This window comes from Metarhizium acridum, assembly GCF_019434415.1.
Source record: "Metarhizium acridum strain ARSEF 324 chromosome Unknown scaffold_31, whole genome shotgun sequence".
Classification (NCBI taxonomy): Eukaryota; Fungi; Ascomycota; class Sordariomycetes; order Hypocreales; family Clavicipitaceae; genus Metarhizium; species Metarhizium acridum.
In genome coordinates, this window is record NW_027094018.1 from 181,122 (window position 1) to 199,941 (window position 18,820).

At 52.1% G+C, this 18,820-nt stretch overlaps 5 protein-coding genes across 6 annotated transcripts; all 5 read left to right on the forward strand.

Moving 5' to 3' along the window:
- Positions 1-182: 182 nt before the first annotated feature.
- J3458_004921 (uncharacterized protein) lies at positions 183-1,030 on the forward strand (the record flags this gene model as incomplete). Its single annotated transcript, XM_066118495.1, has 3 exons — positions 183-444; positions 494-591; positions 644-1,030. The coding sequence occupies 3 exons, from the start codon at positions 183-185 to the stop codon at positions 1,028-1,030; spliced, it is 747 nt and encodes a 248-aa protein (XP_065976015.1).
- A 1,052-nt stretch (positions 1,031-2,082) lies between these two features.
- On the forward strand, positions 2,083-2,439 carry TMA7_1 (Translation machinery-associated protein 7; the record flags this gene model as incomplete). The annotated part of the gene is made up of 3 exons (XM_007810429.1): positions 2,083-2,104; positions 2,187-2,276; positions 2,345-2,439. 3 exons carry the CDS (start codon positions 2,083-2,085, stop codon positions 2,437-2,439), a joined length of 207 nt encoding a protein of 68 aa, XP_007808620.1.
- Positions 2,440-4,129: 1,690 nt separating this feature from the next.
- Positions 4,130-9,048, forward strand: PRP4_1 (U4/U6 small nuclear ribonucleoprotein prp4). 2 transcript variants are annotated; one of them, XM_066118496.1, is made up of 2 exons: positions 4,130-6,653; positions 7,157-9,048. In XM_066118496.1, the coding sequence occupies exons 1-2, from the start codon at positions 4,422-4,424 to the stop codon at positions 7,382-7,384; spliced, it is 2,460 nt and encodes an 819-aa protein (XP_065976016.1). In that variant the 5' UTR covers positions 4,130-4,421; the 3' UTR covers positions 7,385-9,048. The 2 variants fall into 2 exon arrangements, with proteins under 2 accessions (XP_065976016.1, XP_065976017.1); XM_066118497.1 differs by having other exon boundaries at positions 4,130-5,352; positions 5,404-9,048.
- A 4,425-nt stretch (positions 9,049-13,473) lies between these two features.
- On the forward strand, positions 13,474-13,779 carry J3458_004924 (uncharacterized protein; the record flags this gene model as incomplete). The annotated part of the gene is made up of 1 exon (XM_066118498.1): positions 13,474-13,779. The coding sequence occupies one exon, from the start codon at positions 13,474-13,476 to the stop codon at positions 13,777-13,779; it is 306 nt and encodes a 101-aa protein (XP_065976018.1).
- A 3,242-nt stretch (positions 13,780-17,021) lies between these two features.
- On the forward strand, positions 17,022-18,506 carry SKS1_1 (Serine/threonine protein kinase; the record flags this gene model as incomplete). Its single annotated transcript, XM_066118499.1, has 1 exon — positions 17,022-18,506. The coding sequence occupies exon 1, from the start codon at positions 18,177-18,179 to the stop codon at positions 18,504-18,506; it is 330 nt and encodes a 109-aa protein (XP_065976019.1). The 5' UTR covers positions 17,022-18,176.
- Between the last annotated feature and the right edge of the window lie 314 nt (positions 18,507-18,820).

The following is an 18,820-nucleotide window of genomic DNA, read 5'->3' on the forward strand; positions in this document are numbered from 1 at the left end:
TCAGTACGATAACATTCGGGAAACGCACGGTTTCAAAAACATGGTTCTCGCGAATCGTCTCAGCGCCAACAACAACCCCAAGCTGCCGTGCCATTGGGTCAATCCATCCGAGCTCCAGAGCTTCAGGAAGAGCACGCACATTGTCAGATTCATCACGACAGCTATCCACGAGCTACTTGGACATGGAACTGGCAAAACTCCTAAGCGAAACCTCCCCGGGAATTTATAACTTTAACCACCAGAACCTGCCGATCAACCCCATCAGCGGGAAAGCCATAGATTCGCACTACCTGCCTGGTCAGACGTGGAATAGTGTCTTTGGCAAGCTGGCGGGAACAGTGGAGGAGTGTCGAGCCATTCTGATTTCGGAATATCCCATGGACAATAAACAAGTGTTGTCGATTTTTGGGTACACTGGTGATAGTGAAATCACAGCAGAAGACCGTACGTTGCACCACGACTGGCGTGTGCACAACTTGCTAACGTTGTCAAGTTCTTTACACCACGTATCTCAACATTGGAGTCGACGGCCTTCAAGCCCTCCAACACTACAACTATGAAAATCAGGCGTGGGGCCAAGTTCACCACCAGGTACACAACCTCGCCTGTGTCGTGATTTCTGTGCAAGTCTAACCCGAACCAGGCCCATTTCTCCATCCTCAGGCACCTCCTCCAAGACGGCGGGGATGTCATCCGTATCTCCCACGATCGCACCACCTCCAGCCTAACCGTCCATGTCGACCGCAGCAAGATCATATCCTGCGGCAAGCCCGCGCTGGGCCGCTACCTCTGTCGGCTGCACATCTGGCGCTGCACCGCCGATGTTTCCTCTTGCAAAGAGCTCTACGAGCTTCTGTGTGCAGTCGACGGCGAGCACGAGCAGTGGCGACAGATTGTGTGTTCGAAGCCGAATCCAAGATGGAAGTTTGTGCAACCGAATACTTTTGTCAAAGGGGGCGCGGTAGAGCTAAAGGTTTATGAGGAGAGTAACGAGGGGATTATCCAGTCATGGGCAGAGAGGGCGGTTTAAGGATTAGGTCGTCGAGGAAAGGGATGCGCTTTTCTTTGAGATGAAACTTGCGGCTTGCTTGGTTGCTTGATGTGTTGGCCCAGATTCTCGTTATTCCTCGCACATTACAGAGTAGGTCTCCCAACATATCGGCCTTCTCACCCTTACTTGGGTTTCGACTAAAAGGAATACGTCACTAGTCGAACCACATCGTAAAGAACATTCATTTATGGCCGCAGTTGCGTTAGTGCGCTAGTATTTGTCAGAGGACTATGTTGCGGTCATCTGCGAAGACATGCATACGCAGTCTAGTGCGGCAAAACAGAAAACAAGGTGAATAAGCAGGGGATATTGAGATGGGGTCATTTTCTGAGTTTGACGGAAAGGTAGTTGCAGCTTACAGACTGAGACACGAAATGAGCAGCCCTCGACACTTGTAACTGACGACGGGGCAGATGAAGTGACTCACACTGTCGGTGACAAACCTACCAGACTCAGGTTGTATCAGACTGCACCGACAAATCTGACCAGCTGACATCAATTGACGTCTGGTGCCTGCTCTTTGCGGCAGGCTTGCACAGCTAACCTCAAATGAATTGACCTGGTTGTGTTGAACATCGCCGAGTCCCGAGTATTAAAGATCCTTACCCTGGCCATTGAATTCCGTCGTCGATGCTCCGGCTCGCTGCACAGTTGATAGTTTGGAGGTTATTCAGCCAGCGGACTCCTACAACGTATTATAGAAAAATATTATAAGGAACCACCTTCACTTGGCGTACAGGCCAGAAATTAATAGAAGTCCATCGCCCCGACAGCATTCGTAGTAAAACGTCTCAAGGGTTTAATGCAATTCCAAGCTAAGCCCAAAACAGAATCCCCCCACCTGCCCTTCGTAGAATCCAAATCTGCGTTCCGCCTCTCGAACCCCCACCAGAAAGTCGCGATATTTTCCTCGCGTCCCATTCTCCTGCACAACCAACAGAACCAACCAGCAGCCGTGCCGGGAAGCGAGCGTCGCCGTGCAAGAATCGCATCTCCCTTTTTCCTCGAATATCCGCTGCATTCCATCAGCCATGGGTGGCCAGGGCAGAGAAGGTGCGTAACAGCAACCCGCTCCAGTGTGGCCGCCGCACCAATTGCCGCCTTCAACGGGAGACTAACACGTCGGTTCGAATAGGTGGCAAGAAGAAGCCGGACAAGGCCCCGAAGAAGGCCCAGAAGGAGCTAGACGAGGACGACCTGGCTTTCCTTGAGAAAAAGAAGCAGCGTTCGTGACATCCAAATAACACTCGTCCACAACGGGTCGATGAAGCAGCATGCTAACCTGTTGAATAGAGCAGAAAGAGTTGGATGCGATGAAGTCAAAGGCTGGTGGAAAGGGGCCTCTTAATACCGGAACCCAGGGCATCAAGAAGAGCGGCAAGAAATAAGCCACGGCCTCAGCTTCGAGACTGGCATGGTTTTCTGAGATGTCGAAGCGATTACGGAAATGGGTCGAAATACTTTTTTTGATAGGCGCGTAGGATTTTTTTTTTTTTTTCTTTTTTTTTTTTTTTGTTTTTCTCTCGTCAAAATAGCCAACTCGGGTTGCTACATCATATGAAACGAGGCGTGGTATCGAATTCTCACTTCCACAAGTCCGTTTTCCTGTCCGCCCGATGTGTTAGATACCGCACCATGCCAGCCAATTTCCCGCGGCCATGGTTTGACTGCTCCTCTGGGTTACATTGTCATTGCCAGTGCCGGCTTGCTTGAAATCTGCCGTGGGCGCGACTGATTGTGGCCACAATGGAGGCGTGCTCTTTGGTCTCTGTTCAACAATGTGTCGCGCATATAAGTCTTTGCTTCGTCTTGCCACTTTTTCCGCTCTCCGACATCATGGCTTGCATTCTGTGCTCGGAAAGCATCGATACCCAAACAAGTGCCATGGGCTACTCTACGCATGTCTGGCCTCAGAAGAAGGCTCTGCTTTGCACACAAGTTGCAGATAGTGTCTTTCGATGATCCATTTCCTTGGTTACTCTGGAACGACCGGTTGGGCGTGAGCCTATTTGCATGTAGCAGGCTGGACAACTCGATTGAGGCTTCCGCTCTTGTCCCTGGTTTCTGGGGTGAGTGAGAATGATTTCAAGACTCCCAGTGCAAGACTGGCTGGAAAGTAATGGTTGGGAACAACTCTGCATCGGCATCGTCAATTGCATCCATAGCGATTTCCTTTGTCATTCTGGGTAGAACTTGACTACCCCTAGGGGATCCGCGGTCAAATCGTTCACATCGCTGATATTACACTCCTTGAAAATGATTCCACCCCAATTATCGACCGCGCAGACGTACAATCAGTCACATTATTATTTATCCATGTCGCTGTAACACTGCTACTAGGTCCCGCATACAAGTCTCCATACAACCTTCAATTTTCCGGTTCAAAGACGAGTGGGTTGCTGCTGCAGGCCAAGAAGGGTGACAGGCAGCAGCCGCCTTGGAATCGCAAAGCATCAATGATTGCATTGAATCACTCGGGGGCTGGAGAAGTGTGTCAAGCCGGCTCACGCTTTTGCAATATTGCTTACCAGTGGAACCTTGAATGGCAATCAAGTATACCTTGGTCGGATGTGCTCCTAGTCGCACATAGGGCAGAAGGCATGTGGACTGAGTCAAGATATTATATTTCCCATCTATACGGCATGATGAGGCTATGAATACTTGATCAGCAAAGTCTCATGGCCGTCGCACAGTAGCATTTACTAAGTCCGATGCCAACACGAGCCCTCGCAAGCAAAACTAACTGCTCGGCCGCTGAATTTGAGCCCCTCAAACTGCTGCTGCTGCCGCCGATGAATTCGGGCGTTTTGGAGCATTTGAAGATCTATAGAAATACCTTTATACCACTGATTACGTCTCGCGCATCGTTGGCCTTCGCCGCAGCTTCACTTGACAATTATCGGGTCAAAGTTCTTAGTTGACAACGAATGAATGAGTTGGATGGCAGATGTGGTACCAAGCACTGGGCTTCATTACGTAATCGTAGCAGAAATCGAGTCAAAATTCTCCACACTCCGGCAGCAACTACGTCAAGTCTGGCGCCTACCGTCGTGATTGCAGTCAGTCTACACAGCCTCGGTTTGCCAAAACCCTCTGTATTTTCTCCCTTCGTTATCTCTCCATCAGCATCATCTCTTTTGCAGATTTGAGAATAACTCTCTAGCCTCTGGGACTCTTCTTCTTTCTCCTTCAGCCCCCCCGCTCTCGTCGTGCAAGAACAACATTCGAATGACCTGAGCCTGGCACGAGTCAACGCTGATCCGGTTGGACTCTTTCTCCCGTTTACGCGTTGGCCATTCCTGATCGCATTTGCTGACACTGTTCATTTTGCTTTTCATCAAGGTCCTTTCCAGGATCCCGTACGCATACAATGGCATCCAGCTCTGATGAGGGTGAAATCATTGAGGAGGGACATCGGGATTTGAAGGCAACTTCACTTGCACGCCATTCAGGAAACGGTATTGACCGCCAAGACAGACCCCGAAGTAGACAATCGTCTCCAGATCACGAAGGTCCTTCCAGATACAGCGGCTCCTCCCGCCGAAGCCGCTCGCCTCGCGGATACAAACGCATTCGCGATGATGGAGACCAGTACACCCGAGGACGTGACCGAGAATCCAGGCATGTCCGCGCTCGTTTCGATGATTCCATAAGAGGTGATTATCGCAGATCGCGCATCTCTTACGAAGATCTGGATCGACCGAGCGCAACATCAAGCCACCACTACGACCGGCGCTATGATGGTGAAAGGGACCGCGAAAGGGACCGCGACCGAGGTCGTGGTCGTGGCCAGTTTTCCGACAGAGCGGGCCGCTCTCGGAGTCGATCGCCCCATGCATCACAACGATTGGGTAGGTCGGATAACAGAAGCTTTGCACAGGAGGGCCGGAACTACGATCGTGACTCGACCGAGGCTTTGCACTATGGTGATGACCGGCGTTCTCGAGTGGACAGAGACCTGCCTCAACGGGCTGCAGTAAAGGAGCACCCACATGCCTATAATAATGTTGTTGAACAGCACACGAAGCCACCAAAGGGCATTCTAAAACCCAGCAGCACGTTTGCCGAGCCTGATGACTACGAAGAGCCGGAACCGATGGACGAGGACGCTGAAATCGAGCGTCGCCGGCGGCGTCGAGAGGAACTGTTGGCAAAATCTAGCTCGGCCACTCCTCTTCTTCTACATGCTGTCGGTGCATCTGCAGACAAGAACGCTCGAGGAGCCTCCCCTGCATCCACACAGCCGGACACGCCGCAAATATCATCATTTGAGGGCGAAACCCCTCGTACACCTCGATCCGGTACGTGCCTAACTAGAATGGATTTGTGGCCGTCAAAGACTAACTCGTCAGACTTCGCATCCCCTCGTTCGCCCGAACCGTCACCGGGTGGAATCAACTTACTCAGTGACAAGGAACTCATGAACACTCACAGCAATGCGAAAGCGGATGACCAGGATGGACCTTCAGCAGCTGATTACGACCCGACAGCCGATATGAAAGAAGATGAGCGTCGAGACGAGCTCAGACATGGTTACACAGTCCTACACGGTGAGAGCGTAGCTGAAACCATTGAAACGAAAAATGACAACGCCAAGGATGACGCCGCCAGCGCATTGGAAAATGCCGATGACGATGACTTTGACATGTTTGCTGACGACATTGACGTTGACAACTATGCCAGCAAGCAGACCAAAGCCGCTGCTGCCACGGCTGGTGCAGATGGCCCAGCCCAAGCATCGCAAGCCGACGACAAAGGTGGTATTCTGGAAGGCGACGATAAAGATGGATATTACAAGATAAGAATCGGTGAGATTCTTGATGGTCGATACCAAGTCCAGGCTACTCTCGGCAGAGGCATGTTTTCTGGTGTTGTTCGTGCAGTTGACGTCACAACCAAACAGGTCGTCGCTATCAAGATGATGAGAAATAATGACGCGCTACGGAAGGGCGGATACACCGAGATTGCCATCTTACAGAAACTTAATGATGCAGACCCAGAGAACCGCAAACACATTGTCAAGTTCGAGCGGCACTTTGACTACCGCGGGCACCTATGTATGGCATTTGAGAACCTGAGTATGAATCTGCGTGAGGTTCTGCGCAAGTTTGGCAACAACGTTGGCATCAACCTGGGAGCGACACGAACTTACGCCTATCAAATATTCGTTGCTCTGGCCCACATGCGAAAATGCAGCATCATCCATGCCGATCTCAAACCAGACAACATTCTTGTCAACGAACAGCGTAATGTCCTCAAAATCTGTGACTTGGGCACTGCAATTGATAGGTCTGATGCCGCAACGGTACACAATCAACTTACGCCGTACCTGGTCAGTCGGTTTTATCGGGCGCCAGAGATTATCCTAGGCATGCCTTACGATTACGGAGTTGACATGTGGTCCATCGGATGTACTCTGTATGAGCTGTATACGGGCAAAATTTTATTCACGGGCGACAGCAATAATCAGATGCTCAAGGCAATCATGGAGATACGCGGCCGCTTCACACCAAAGCTGTTTCGTCGGGGGCAGCTTGCGGCGGCACATTTCGATGAACAGGGTCAGTTTGTGAGTGTTGAGCGTGACAAGGTCTTGGGAAAGGTATGTTTTTTTCACAAATTTCTACTGTTTACGCCCACGTCTTCTCTGTTCTCGTTTCATCGATTGATTCTAGCGTGGAGTTGGGAACAGATTTACACCCACACATCGCGCAACATTACTCCTTGATTCTTCCTTTTTTCGTTGCCCCATCTAGTGGAGATGGATTGATTGGCAACAGTTTGTCCTGTGTAAGCGCCAGAATCCTTTCTAGATGCACTGCGTCGCAAGGCAAACACAGCTCGGATTGCGGGCATACTGGCAACAGTTAGAGCTGTCGCTTGCGATGCTTGGTCTACGTTTGTCAGTGCCGGACTGGATGACACGACGTTGGGCGGGTAATAGAGCGCCAGCCTCACGGCCGCATATTGGGCTGCAGACCCGGCAGAATACACTTGACCACGACTAAATACGCCGCGCGACTGGGGCGGTTTCTTTGTTGGGCTAGATCCTTTATCTTGTTTTGTAAATATTGATGACGGGAATGCTGACATGTGCATTTGCAGACGGCGGTCAGAACATTGGCCGTGGTGAAGCCAACGCGAGATTTGCGAACCCGGTTAAACGCTGCATCGACAGGGATGAACGACGCCGAAGCCAGGCATCTCAATCACTTCATCGACCTATTGGAGCAATGCCTCGCGCTGAACCCGGACAAGAGGTTAACTCCAAGTGAGGCGCTGAAGCATCCCTTCTTCGCTTCCAAGACGGCGGCAAGCAACGGAAGGCGGTAAGATTACGGGTGATTTGTCACTGGCGGCGTTTCGGTGTGGTCATGCAAGGATGTAAATTAAGAGGCTTCGCAAGCAAGAAGCGCATACCGACGGGAAGGCGGCGTGTCAGAGGAGGAGGAGGCAGTTTGAGGGCAAACAGCATAGAAGTTACTTTGTAGGCGACGGCGGAAAGAGTTTTAGAGTAACCGTCACAAGATGGTGAATCAAGACGCAGCCACGACCGGAATGGGCCATCAGCGGTTGTACAAGATGAAGAGTCATGTTGCACGGCATGAGCAGTGGTCCGGGCCTTGTCCAATGAGTGTTGACTGTCCACGAGTGGTTGTGATGGTATATGTACGGAGTACGGAGTTGCATTACCGGCCTTTTTTTCTTTGAGTCCATTTTTTTTAACAGTGAGGCCATTCTGTCCATTCTGTCGTACAAAACTGCCCACCCCTTGATGCTTGATGGTGTAACCTGTACCACCCCGCAATACTAGTTGTTTATGCGGACTCTGTACTCGGTGCGCCCAAAGGCGTCGAAACACATGGCCCTTTGTACGGGGTACGCAGCGCAGCAACGTCGGACGTGAATTGTTTCTTGTTTCTTGTAGAGGGGGCCAAGGACGCGAATCAGTCTGGACTCCCCGGGCGCAGACTCGTCGCGGCGGAGGGCGGGCTGTCCAATCTATTTATTGCCTTTTGTTTCGGAAAGACATCTCGTGATGGGTGCTGACTCGCGCCCCTTCATTTCTTGCCTGAAGCTACCCTATACCGTACACACGTAACGTATGTAAGTCTCGAGTCACTTACGGCGCTATGCGGAATCAAAATGCCTGGTGATTATATTTTGCATCTTGACCTTGGCGTTATGCTTCTGTGGTGATTGGGCAGGTGGCAAGAGGCGCGGTCACACCTGTTTCGCATTTTTTATATTGATCATGCAATTTTTTTTTATTTGAAAAAAAAAAAAAAAAAAGGGCCTGTATTGAGCGAGATCGTGGGCATGAATTTTCTACTTGGCAGGGAGGGCTGGGTAATGTGCATGAATGTGGAGAGGCGAGTGGGCAGTGAGGCTGATGGGGTGGTTTCGGTAGGCGCCGCGGAACTGGATGGTGCGGCTGAGGAAAGCCTGATGCTGGTGGTTTGGGGCGAATCGATGCTTTGATGGTGGTGGTGACGTTGCCAGCCATCCTGGCTATGGAGTGGCAGATTGATAACCCGGCCTGCGCGATGGATGAAGCAGGTCGTTTGGTCTTGTTCAGATTGGGACGCCGGCTGTGTTCTACGCTGGGAGGGTGCTGATCGGCAGATGGGGAGGGTGGTGTGACTTTTTTTTTTTTTTTTGACAATGTCGGCTGTGATGTCAGGGCCAGGGAGACGGGAAGCAACTATTCACACGTCACGAACTGTGTGGCTTGTAAACGGCCTTGTGCATCGAGATGATGGTTTGACGGCAAGACAGAGGTTTCCAAGAACAGAAGCCAAGCGATCATCTTTCTGACATCAAGTCGAGTATCGAGTTGAGACTCTTCCCCCCCGATGTGGTGTGATCTTCACCCGATGTGGCCAGTTGCCGACGTTGGCGTCCTTTCTAGACCTCTTCCCCGATCGAAACGCCTCTGGTTCGATGCAGAGGATCGAGATATGGCCTAGTTGGTGGGAAAGAGCTTTTGCAAGTCGGGTGCAAATTCCAGTTTTTTTCCATCTTTGTCCACCGATGTGGGTGTGCGCCACCGGTTGAACTTGTTCCATCTCCCCTCCCACCTAGGGCGTTTGCCACGCACACTGCAGCCTTCCAACCAGGCGCACCGCTTAGCTAAACCGTTTGGATCTGGAGGCGTCGATGCTAAGCATTTTCTAGCGCAGCGGATTCGACCCCCCCCACGTTTCATTGTCCGGAAATGCACGGCCCCTTTGACCTGAAATGTCTGGTTGATGTCATGGCTCTCTGGACAATCACCTCCGCAGCCATGGAGCGCAGCTATCTGGTTCGACCGCGATAGTTTGGGGCGGGACCAGCAACCTCTCTTTTTTGTTCAATTTCAAAGGAGATGGGAGCTCTTGATGCTGGGAACCCTCCCCCCTACCCCCCGGGTTGTTCCACATGACGATATTTGCGAGGCACGGACATTGGTGGTCCATTGGGGGCCAGCTGGTCCTTTGACACGACGAGATTGCCCTCGTGAAGGGCATATGACGATGGGGCGCGCGACCGACGAGTCAAAACTGCTGGGGCCATTCTTCATCCTTTAGGATTCTTCTTTTGTCTTTTTGGGTCAGATACGTTCCCGCTCGGACTCGTGTCTTCCTGTCAAACAAGAGAAGAAAGATTTAACAAAGGACGCAACTTGAACGGTCGAGTGGCCGTTGAAATGGTGTCATGGGCCATTAACTTGGCCCCTTCAATAGTTCGCGGGCAAACATCACGCACAGGGCCCCGAGTGGCTCGAGCCCCCCAATGTAAGTTGCCGGCTATCGCTCTTAGCAGCATTTTTTGCCTACGGGGGGCCACCCTGTAAACGTGTCGAAATTATATCTGGAAGCGCCCGTCTGTAAGGCCGGGGGGGGTCGCAGAGTTGGCCGCATGACGGGAAACTTTCTGGTCCCCGACCAACAAACACCACATGTAATAATTCCCATCCTGGCCGGCCACGAAACGTGCCCTTTCGGCGGGTTTGGCGTCTTTGGCGTGGCGGTGCTTCCCTTCCCATTCCCGTGCGAAACAAAGCTGTCTTGGGCTATTCTTGGAATCAAGTCCAGTTCCCGGGCAGTGTGGCCATTTGCCCCCCTTTATGACGTTGTAATGTCCAACCCCCGGAATGGAGGGAAGACACCAGATGAAGTCAATGCGCTCTCATTGTTGTCGGCAGTTAAAGCCCAATCCGCCACGGGGACTACTTTTTGCCAGGGGTGGGAAAGCCAAATTCTGCGTCTGAGCCCGCGCCGTACGTAGCCCAATTTTGATTGCGTCCGAGGCTCTTCGTCAATATTCTTGTTATAGGGACAGGGTCTGTCGAGATATGTGATAATGTGGGAAAAAATATAGGCGTGAAATGCCAAGCTTGCATCGGCGTGCAGCAACCCACGCGACGCTTGAATCGGTAATGGTAAAACTACACCGTATAGCGGTCAAGTATTTCTTTTCTGGCGGCATTTTCAGCAGAGTCGGTAACTGACCGGCCGCTCATGCCCTTGCTGCCCTTTGCCTGGGCATGGTGTCTCGAAGAAGTGGAACCAATGCAAGGGATATATGGAGTAGTACTAGTACTCCGTACAATGCACAAATAAACGAACCATGGATCCAGACACGTGCGAAAAAGTAAAGTTTGTACATTTAAAAAAATAACGACGAATCAGCGGTGGACAAATTCATCATTGCTGTCCAATTACGCACTCTGGCGTCATGGATTTGGTTTCATAAAGACAGCGCCAAGTCTGTTTATATTCTCCGCACAGCCAGCGCTTAATGCAAGGGACGCTGGAATGAAGTTTGACTTGGACACGGCTTGTCTTGTGAGAGTCATGCCATACGTCCTGTGCAACATAACCTTCCGCCCCTGGTCCTGGGGAGCTGAATGCTTGATCCCTTTTGAGTAGAACATGTCTGGGGAGCGCTATCTGGCGATGCTAGTGCTGCCGGTTCTTGCTAGCCAGGTTGGTTGCGCCCAACTCGTGTCAAGACGCGGATTCAGGCCCTCAATATGTCCGGGTTGAGGTCTAAGAGCCCTGGCCCTGAATGAGCGCATGATAACTCCGTAAATGATAGGGAGTTTGCGGAACCATGGTAATGGTCGTTGAGTCTCTAACGGCACTCACAAGATGCAGCAAGCCACTGCCGAGTTGACGTGCTGTCTGTTCGCTGTACGCTGTGCTGCGCCACCAACATCCAACTCCCGGGCATGATCAAAAAAATTGAATCAAACTGCGCATTGACGATTGCTCTTCCCGGCATTATTGAATATCTCGTGGCCCGAGCTTTTTTTGGATTGGCCTACCGAAATGCCGACCGCCGGGCCCAGACTCTCCGTAACTCCAGGTCCCCGGTAGCGACCAACGCACCCCGAATATTTGTTGTGCAGGCACATCATTCGGTGGAGAGACGGCAGCTGAGATGATTAGATTACACTCACTCCCTGCCCCCTTTTTGATGAGACAGTCATCGGACCGTCTTGGGGCCAATCCTTCTTCATCACGCGGCAATTATGGAATGCGCCGTGGTGGTGATGCATGATGCTGCAGGGAGTGTTGATGACGCTGTTTATGACGTTGAAGCCACCGGACCTCTATAGAAATTACGCAGCCTTGTCCTGCCCAGTTGTTAGCAGCCGGACCGCACTGTCACATCTTGGGAATGTTTCGAGTGATCAGACCTCTATGGACCCTTGTGGGGGGCTTTTGTATACAATGCAGCCGCCCAAAAAGAAAAGACACAACACACATAACTTGCACAACTCGCTGTCCATTTTGACTGATCGTCGCCTTCCTTCTGGTTTTTTCTTTTCTTTCTGCCGTGCACCAGGCGAGACCCGGTGGACAGGAGTAACCTCCCTGCGTGCCACATGTGTGCCTTGCGAGGAAGCCTTGGGCGCTTTCCTCCTTGGAAGTCAGCCGCTTAGCCAGCATAGAGGCTGGGGCGAGGGTCGTGTCCGCCTGCACTTTCCAGTTTGATGTAAAAGCCATAGTCGGGTTTGTCTCAGACCCTGAATCTGTCGCAGCTTGTTTCCGGTTGCCCTCGACAAGACAAGGACCGATACGCCTACGGAGTAGACGGCTGGCCGGGCTGACGGAGCCCGCGTGTGTGTTTCCTTGGTCGCAGGGGTCCAACTGTAACTCCGTGTGCCTTGTCTATTCTATGCTAATGCTGTGTAGACTGTCGATGGGGCCTTGCGACACGCGGCGTTGCAATATAGCGTCTTGTACGAGGCGCTGTATGTAGACTTCCGGGAGCAATTCGTAGTATCAAAAAAGGGCCAGAGTAACGAGGTTGCGAGGCTGTTAATGCCCATCTCCGCCTATGCCGGTGGAATCCATCTCTCTTCCTATATTACGACGTTGACTGGGGAGCCGTACCATCGCTCCCCCCCGCTGGTGCTCTGTTGTAACCTCTTAGAAACATTTTAACACTGTGGCCTAGAGTAGTCGATGACCTACTTGCTGCTGTGTGATCGTCAGTGGACCACCGCCCACAGCGGGCTGTGATATTGCAATCATCACATCATGAAAGGTTCATGCGACGTAAGGGTGACCGAGTCGAGCTTCTCTGCGCTCTGTCTCTAGACCATCTCAATATTTTGGTAGGTATGGCATACACGCAAAAGCATGGTACCTAAAACTCCATCGACCCCGACACACAGGCCAACCATCATGGAATTCATCATGGTGGTTGTCTGATGGCCCGGACCCGATGTGGGTCATCGCATCTGGCCAGCCACCGGATCGCGGCCGGCCGTCCGGTAGTCCCGGATAGCTAGAAGGTTGGATATGTGATAGTACAAACTCCGTAATAGTGCCTTACGCAATCGGCTGCGCCTTCACAAAGGGAAACCGAAGCGCCACCAACATGACCAGGTCCACCGGTGGCTACCCGACTACCCGGTGCACTATGTATGTTGTTCTCCGTTTTGGGATGTCCGGTTGGGCTGATCTACAACAAGACTGGAGGCATAACCGTCGTGATCCCACCTGTACCCGGGCTCGGTGTGCCCCGTCACCCGGTCTGTGCCGATGACAAACCAGACGAAGAGCAAAAGTAAGAAACCGGCCAACAGCGAGAGAGAGTGCAAGACGGGAAAGTGTCCGACAATCGAATATCAAGAGTCACTGCCACCGGAGTACCAGAGTAGTTTCTTTGCTCAGCTATCGTACTAGCCCGTAGATGGTCCGACCGGCAACACGGGTCGTTCGATGGTTCATGACTGGGCCGTGATAGGCTGACCCAATCTAGTGGTTGGCTAAGCCAGAAGGCGTCAAACAATCCTGCGGTGCCAAAGTTCCGCGGGTGGATGCCACATAGGCCAGACAGCCCGGAGGGAACTAGGTAAGGAGGGCATAGCTGGTGGTAGAGCCTGGCGTTTGGAGACTGCCGTGGAAAGTCTAGATTTTAGCATGACGCCGAATTGGCGCGTGGCTTCCGGCTACTATTCCACCATCATGCTGACACCGAGTTCGTGGGTACGGGAACTAACTCAGCCAGATCTATTTCCTGGGAACATGCTCACAAATCAATCAACAGAGAGAGTTTGGCCATCATTCCCACCCACCCTCCAGCCGACGAGTGTTAGGACAGGGCTGGGCATCCTGCAAGCTGCACCATGCACGCTTCGTCCAAGCCATGTTGCCATGCGCAATGTGACCAACATGGTGGTTGGCTGGCCTGGCTTGGCTGGGTGGTTGACATGGCGTCCCCTCTAAACGTTGATCTTGTGCAGTTGAGATGCCGGTGCTTGTGAGGGGGAGCCAAATCTCAAATATGACTTGATCTTGAATATGACCACCTTTTCTGGCGCATTGGAACCAGCCACTCTGCGGCAAATATCGCAGTGATTACTACCCGAAGCATCGCCACGGCCCACGCCCTGCGGTCACTCTCTCTGGTCTCGACGGGAGGCTTATCGTTGAGATAGTACTCCGTACAGAGGTCGTAACCACTTAATCCACAAAACCCCTGCCCGGGCAGTTATTTGGAGAAGGGATTCCAAAATTGCCGATGGATGCATCAAAGTTGATGAAAGGCGATATACCATGAAGTCGAGTGCTGCAGCCCTTCTTGACTCTAGTCTTGTCTTTTTTGAAAGCCATTATTGCTTCATCTGCTTCGCGGTGCCATACACTCTCTGTATTGTGTGTCATCTCCTAAATTAGTCTCTACACAAACGTGTGATCCGGCGGTCTGGTCGACTAGTGACCGGCATGGCTCGCAAATCTGGTTTTGTGCTCATAGTGAGGCACGTCTTTGTTTGACGACAATAGCGAAGGCGCAGTTTAATTGAGAACTTGGCGGAAAGCCACGAATTCCTGCATGCACCGTCTTTACCATACTGAAAACGACGAACCAATTGATATGAAACAACATTGGCCAGCCTTCAAACCTAGTCGCCTGTTCCAATAGTCCATAAGACACATCAGCACTTCTTCGGTGTTCGGCCGATAGTGAACGAAGGGCCAAGCGACGGCTTGCTTGCTATGATGCCGCCAAGACAGACACGTGGATTTATTGAAATGGTGTGTCAAGGTCCAGGGGCTTGTTGACTTAGACAACCTCCCCACGTTTCGTGGCTAGGGAATCAAACATCTCGGCACCATGCGAGAAGAAGCAATTCTATCAGGGCGAGCTGGAGCGGGTGGTGAGTATTCTATGTGTCGCTAGTAGCGGGTGACTTCAAGCCGCCTCGCAACAATATGACTCATCTAATTGCACGCATTGCCAATATTTGCAGAACTGGGAGATCGGGATCTCATGTGCTTATTCATCTGTGCGGCGGCGTCTTTGTGTTCTGAACGGCCAGAACAATAGTATCATCTTGATAGGCAATGGCGCTCTGGAGTCCTCTGTGCACATACTACTCCGGCCCTGTACGGAGCACATACGTACGAAGATACCGTACCACGGCGCATGGCTCAGATCCATGGCCGCGGATCGCACTATCGCTTCGTGTGCTACAGAGTAGTGAAATTAAAGCTAGGGCCCTCTGTTGATTACTATTGCCGTCGCTCCCCGCGATTAAGTACGAAGGCTCCAGACAAGGCACTGGCAAAGCCTAAGGCCTCGCACAACCAAGGTCGTCTAAGATCATCTATGTCGGTACGTTTGAGGTTTAGATGAAGCTCAGCCTCGAACGGTAAGGAAGAGCAGGAGGACACAGTGATTGTGCTTGACAACGGTAACTGCCCAATAAGATTATCGAGACGGGAAGGGATCTCACCATGACGACCGGGTCGACTCGAGACAGGCTGGTGGTTGATCGAGCCACAGGCGCAAGAGACGGCACAGACCAGGCGGGTGTTTTTGATTGATGCTGGATTTTGCGGATTTACGATGGGGAGAAGGAACAGTAGATCTGGCGCCATTTACAGTTTGGGACTAGTGCAGAGTCCCGTGATTTAGCGCTGGCTGCACTGTTCCGTGCCCACTTGCGACCTTGCGACGGGAGCCATTGGGAAGGCGCGACACAGCCGTAGACTAGCGACTAGACCGCTCTTCCCAATCTCACGTCGTCTTCCGTGCGCTCCGTCCTGTCAAATCCCCTTCCCCATCCAATCTGCCTTTGCCTTGAAGCACACCTTGACGCTGTTCTGCACGTTGACATCTTGTCAAGCGAGGACACGCTCTAAGTACACACGCCTGAATCATACTGTATGATACGTACTCGTGCTGTCCAATATTGTGCCGGGATTGTACGTCTTAGCACCACATGGTGCACCCAAACCCACGCACACGCAGCACGAGTCGGTGCAGCCAACCATCAACCACGCAAGCCAAGTTGGTGCGAGCTGTCCTCTACTTGGTACAACAAATTTACCATATTCCCCCAGCACTTACGGAGTACATGCGGCTGGAAGCGAAGGGACACGAGCGCAAATCCCTACGCTGCTCATTGTAGTGTGCGAGATGCATGGTTTGGTTGACCAGGCCAGGCTCATCAAACGAGGTTTCTTACAAACCGTTACTCTCACCGTTCCGCCATGAAACATGTCTCCTACCTCGACAGATGTGGACCAGCTTGTTGTATCTCCAGGGCCGATCGTCACTAGTCCCCTAAAATTGAGCATATTTCGGCACTTTGACCCCGGTACTCCGTACATATACTTGGTTGCAATACGTGTCCTCCGTATAGAGAAATAAGAAGCGACACGCTGAGGGCACAGACACACTGGCCTTGGCACAAACCGGGGCCAAAGCCATTTTTGTTGGAAGGGAGGATGGAACTACGACGGCCACGAGCTTCTGGCATACGGTTTCCATTTGCACAGCTTGTGGACACGGTCTCCATGAGGAAGCATCAAAAAATCAACTCCAAAACCTCGCCAGCATCGCCATCTGGATGTGACAGGCGATAGGGTGCTGACTGCGAGGTGGCATCCATGCCTTGTCTCACTTCACGCAGAGTGGCCCACTATCAGCAAACAGTTCGATACTCAGGAAAAGCAGGCAGGAAAATAAAAAGATGGCAATTTTCTTGACGGGTGACCTGGCTGGCACACAATTATAGGTGGGGCCTTAGAGGCAACGTATTGGACGCCTCCGTCACAGAAGACAATGCACTCCGACCTTTGCAGTCCCATGCCTCAGAGAATGATCAACGCAACCGCCTCACTGTCCGGAGGCGACGGGGCCAAGGCCTCCACCATTATGAATTCTGCCTATTCAATCACATCCTACTGGCTGGTGACGGCGACCTGGGCGAGGCTGCTTGCAGCCATGGGGCCACTAGCGAAGAGGAGGGTTATGTTGAGCTCCCGGGATCCGGCTTTAGTCTCCCAATCAAACCACGTATCCTGATGCAAGTCTCTGTTTTGAGCGCATGTCCGTGCATCACACATATTGGGGCCTTGCCGCTGGAGAGTGCAGGTGATATGCCCAAATTTGATGGTCATGACGGGAAGCGGGCCAGGCGTCAATGAAGCAAGGACAACACTCCGTTCTCCGTAATGATGACAGAAATAGTTGGAAGCCACAAAGCCCCCGTGCTGCTGGCATCGGACACTGGAAGATGGCGATTGGCATCGTCCAACGTTGATCTATATTGACGCTTACTCGACCCCGATAAGCCACGGTCGATCATACTGGAAAGCGCTGAGCCCAGTCTGCCCTTGCGAGAATACATTGGGAAACTCGATCCACACTGCAAACTCCAACAACAACCTCTGCATATTGTCCGAAACAACAGGCCAGGTCTTTACTGGACTCTGTCCGATTAGCGTCTCAATCTCATACGGGAGCACTATGCAAGTCTGGTAGCCAACTCGAGATCCCTCAGCGCATCTTATTCGCCATAGCCCATGGTATACTCCGTACACTGTGCCTAGTGGTGGCGTTGCACATAGTTCTTATGATTCTTACATTGTGGGCCCAGCCACTTAGACGCGTCAAGCGTGGCGATCTCTCCAGTGCCGTCTCTTGCATAACTTGTACACACAGAAGGCATGCATACTCTGTATGGAGTAAGCTATCCCAGGTATCGAGGCACCCCTGATACGGAGGCCAGTTGGTTGAAACAAGGCAGCTGTCACGGCAAACGAAGATGGAGGTATGTACCGGAGTGATGAGGAATTAATTGTACGACAACTTACGGAGTACTCGGTGTAGGGTTCTCTCCCATCCCGATACCGCGGAGTACGTGTGGAGGGCACGGCTTACAGAGTAAAACGAGGTGGTTTCGCTGTTGTCGGCGTGAGAGAGCCGTTGACGCCAACAGAGTACTACCAGAATACATACGCCGTGATCCCCTGCATTCCGGCGCATCCTTACTTCTGGAAAGACAGTTGATTACTCCACAGCGCTTGTTGAGTGAGAATTTTTATTATCATCATCTGGCCAAACTGGCGGTGCCTGATCCGGGAAGGTTTGCGCTTCATGCCAGACATTATGGACGCGGACCCAGTGGTGGTTCACCTGGGCAGATAAGTTATTTGTCTGTTGTAGTATCAACCTGTCCAAGAGGATCCTACTCTGTCTCATCCCTTCCCGGTTCGCCTTCTATGATGATGGTATGCGGTTAGAGTGAAGGGACCAATTTGCCAGGGCAGCACTGGCAGCCTAGCCCTTTCGAACGGGACAAGGTCAAGGCACACCATGGAAGAGACTTCGTATGCGTCACGAGCAGAGGTTGAAGATGGCCCACCAGTTGAGGCCCTCAGGCTTCTTTGGAGGTGTCATCGGCCGTGGAGGAACAGGCAAACGCCTGTGGGAGTCGGGTTTATCCACGCTGGGGGGAGAGGATGCTAGAGGATGCTGGAGGATGCTGCAAGCCGTGCCTACGTTTCGCCCGATTGTCATGGATCATGGCGATGAGTGGTCCAGCAGGGACTGGTTGGATTCTGGCACTCTGGACACCTTGCAATCCGTCTCTTGGTCTGTTTCTGAACATTCTTTGGCCTTTGACTACCTGGTGGCGTGGGTCCATGTCTGGCATTACTAGTCCAGAAGGCAAAATGGGCTGGGCGGTGACCCATGACACAACGGAGCCACTTTATTTTGGTGTGTCAGACTATCCTCGCCTCTCGTATATTGCTCAGCGTCACCACACGACACAGATCCCTGCCTTCGCTAGCCTCGGACCCTCACCCCCCTTCCCTTTGGACGCGGCCGAACCTTACGGCGCAGTTAAGAATAGCTGCTGCAGTAGCGCTCTGCTGATGGCCTCCCCACCCCTGCCGGCTAAGACAAGATAGTGTATGGAGCATCCATGTCATTAATCTTCCCACCCAGGTCAGGTTGTTCTGTGATGAGGCT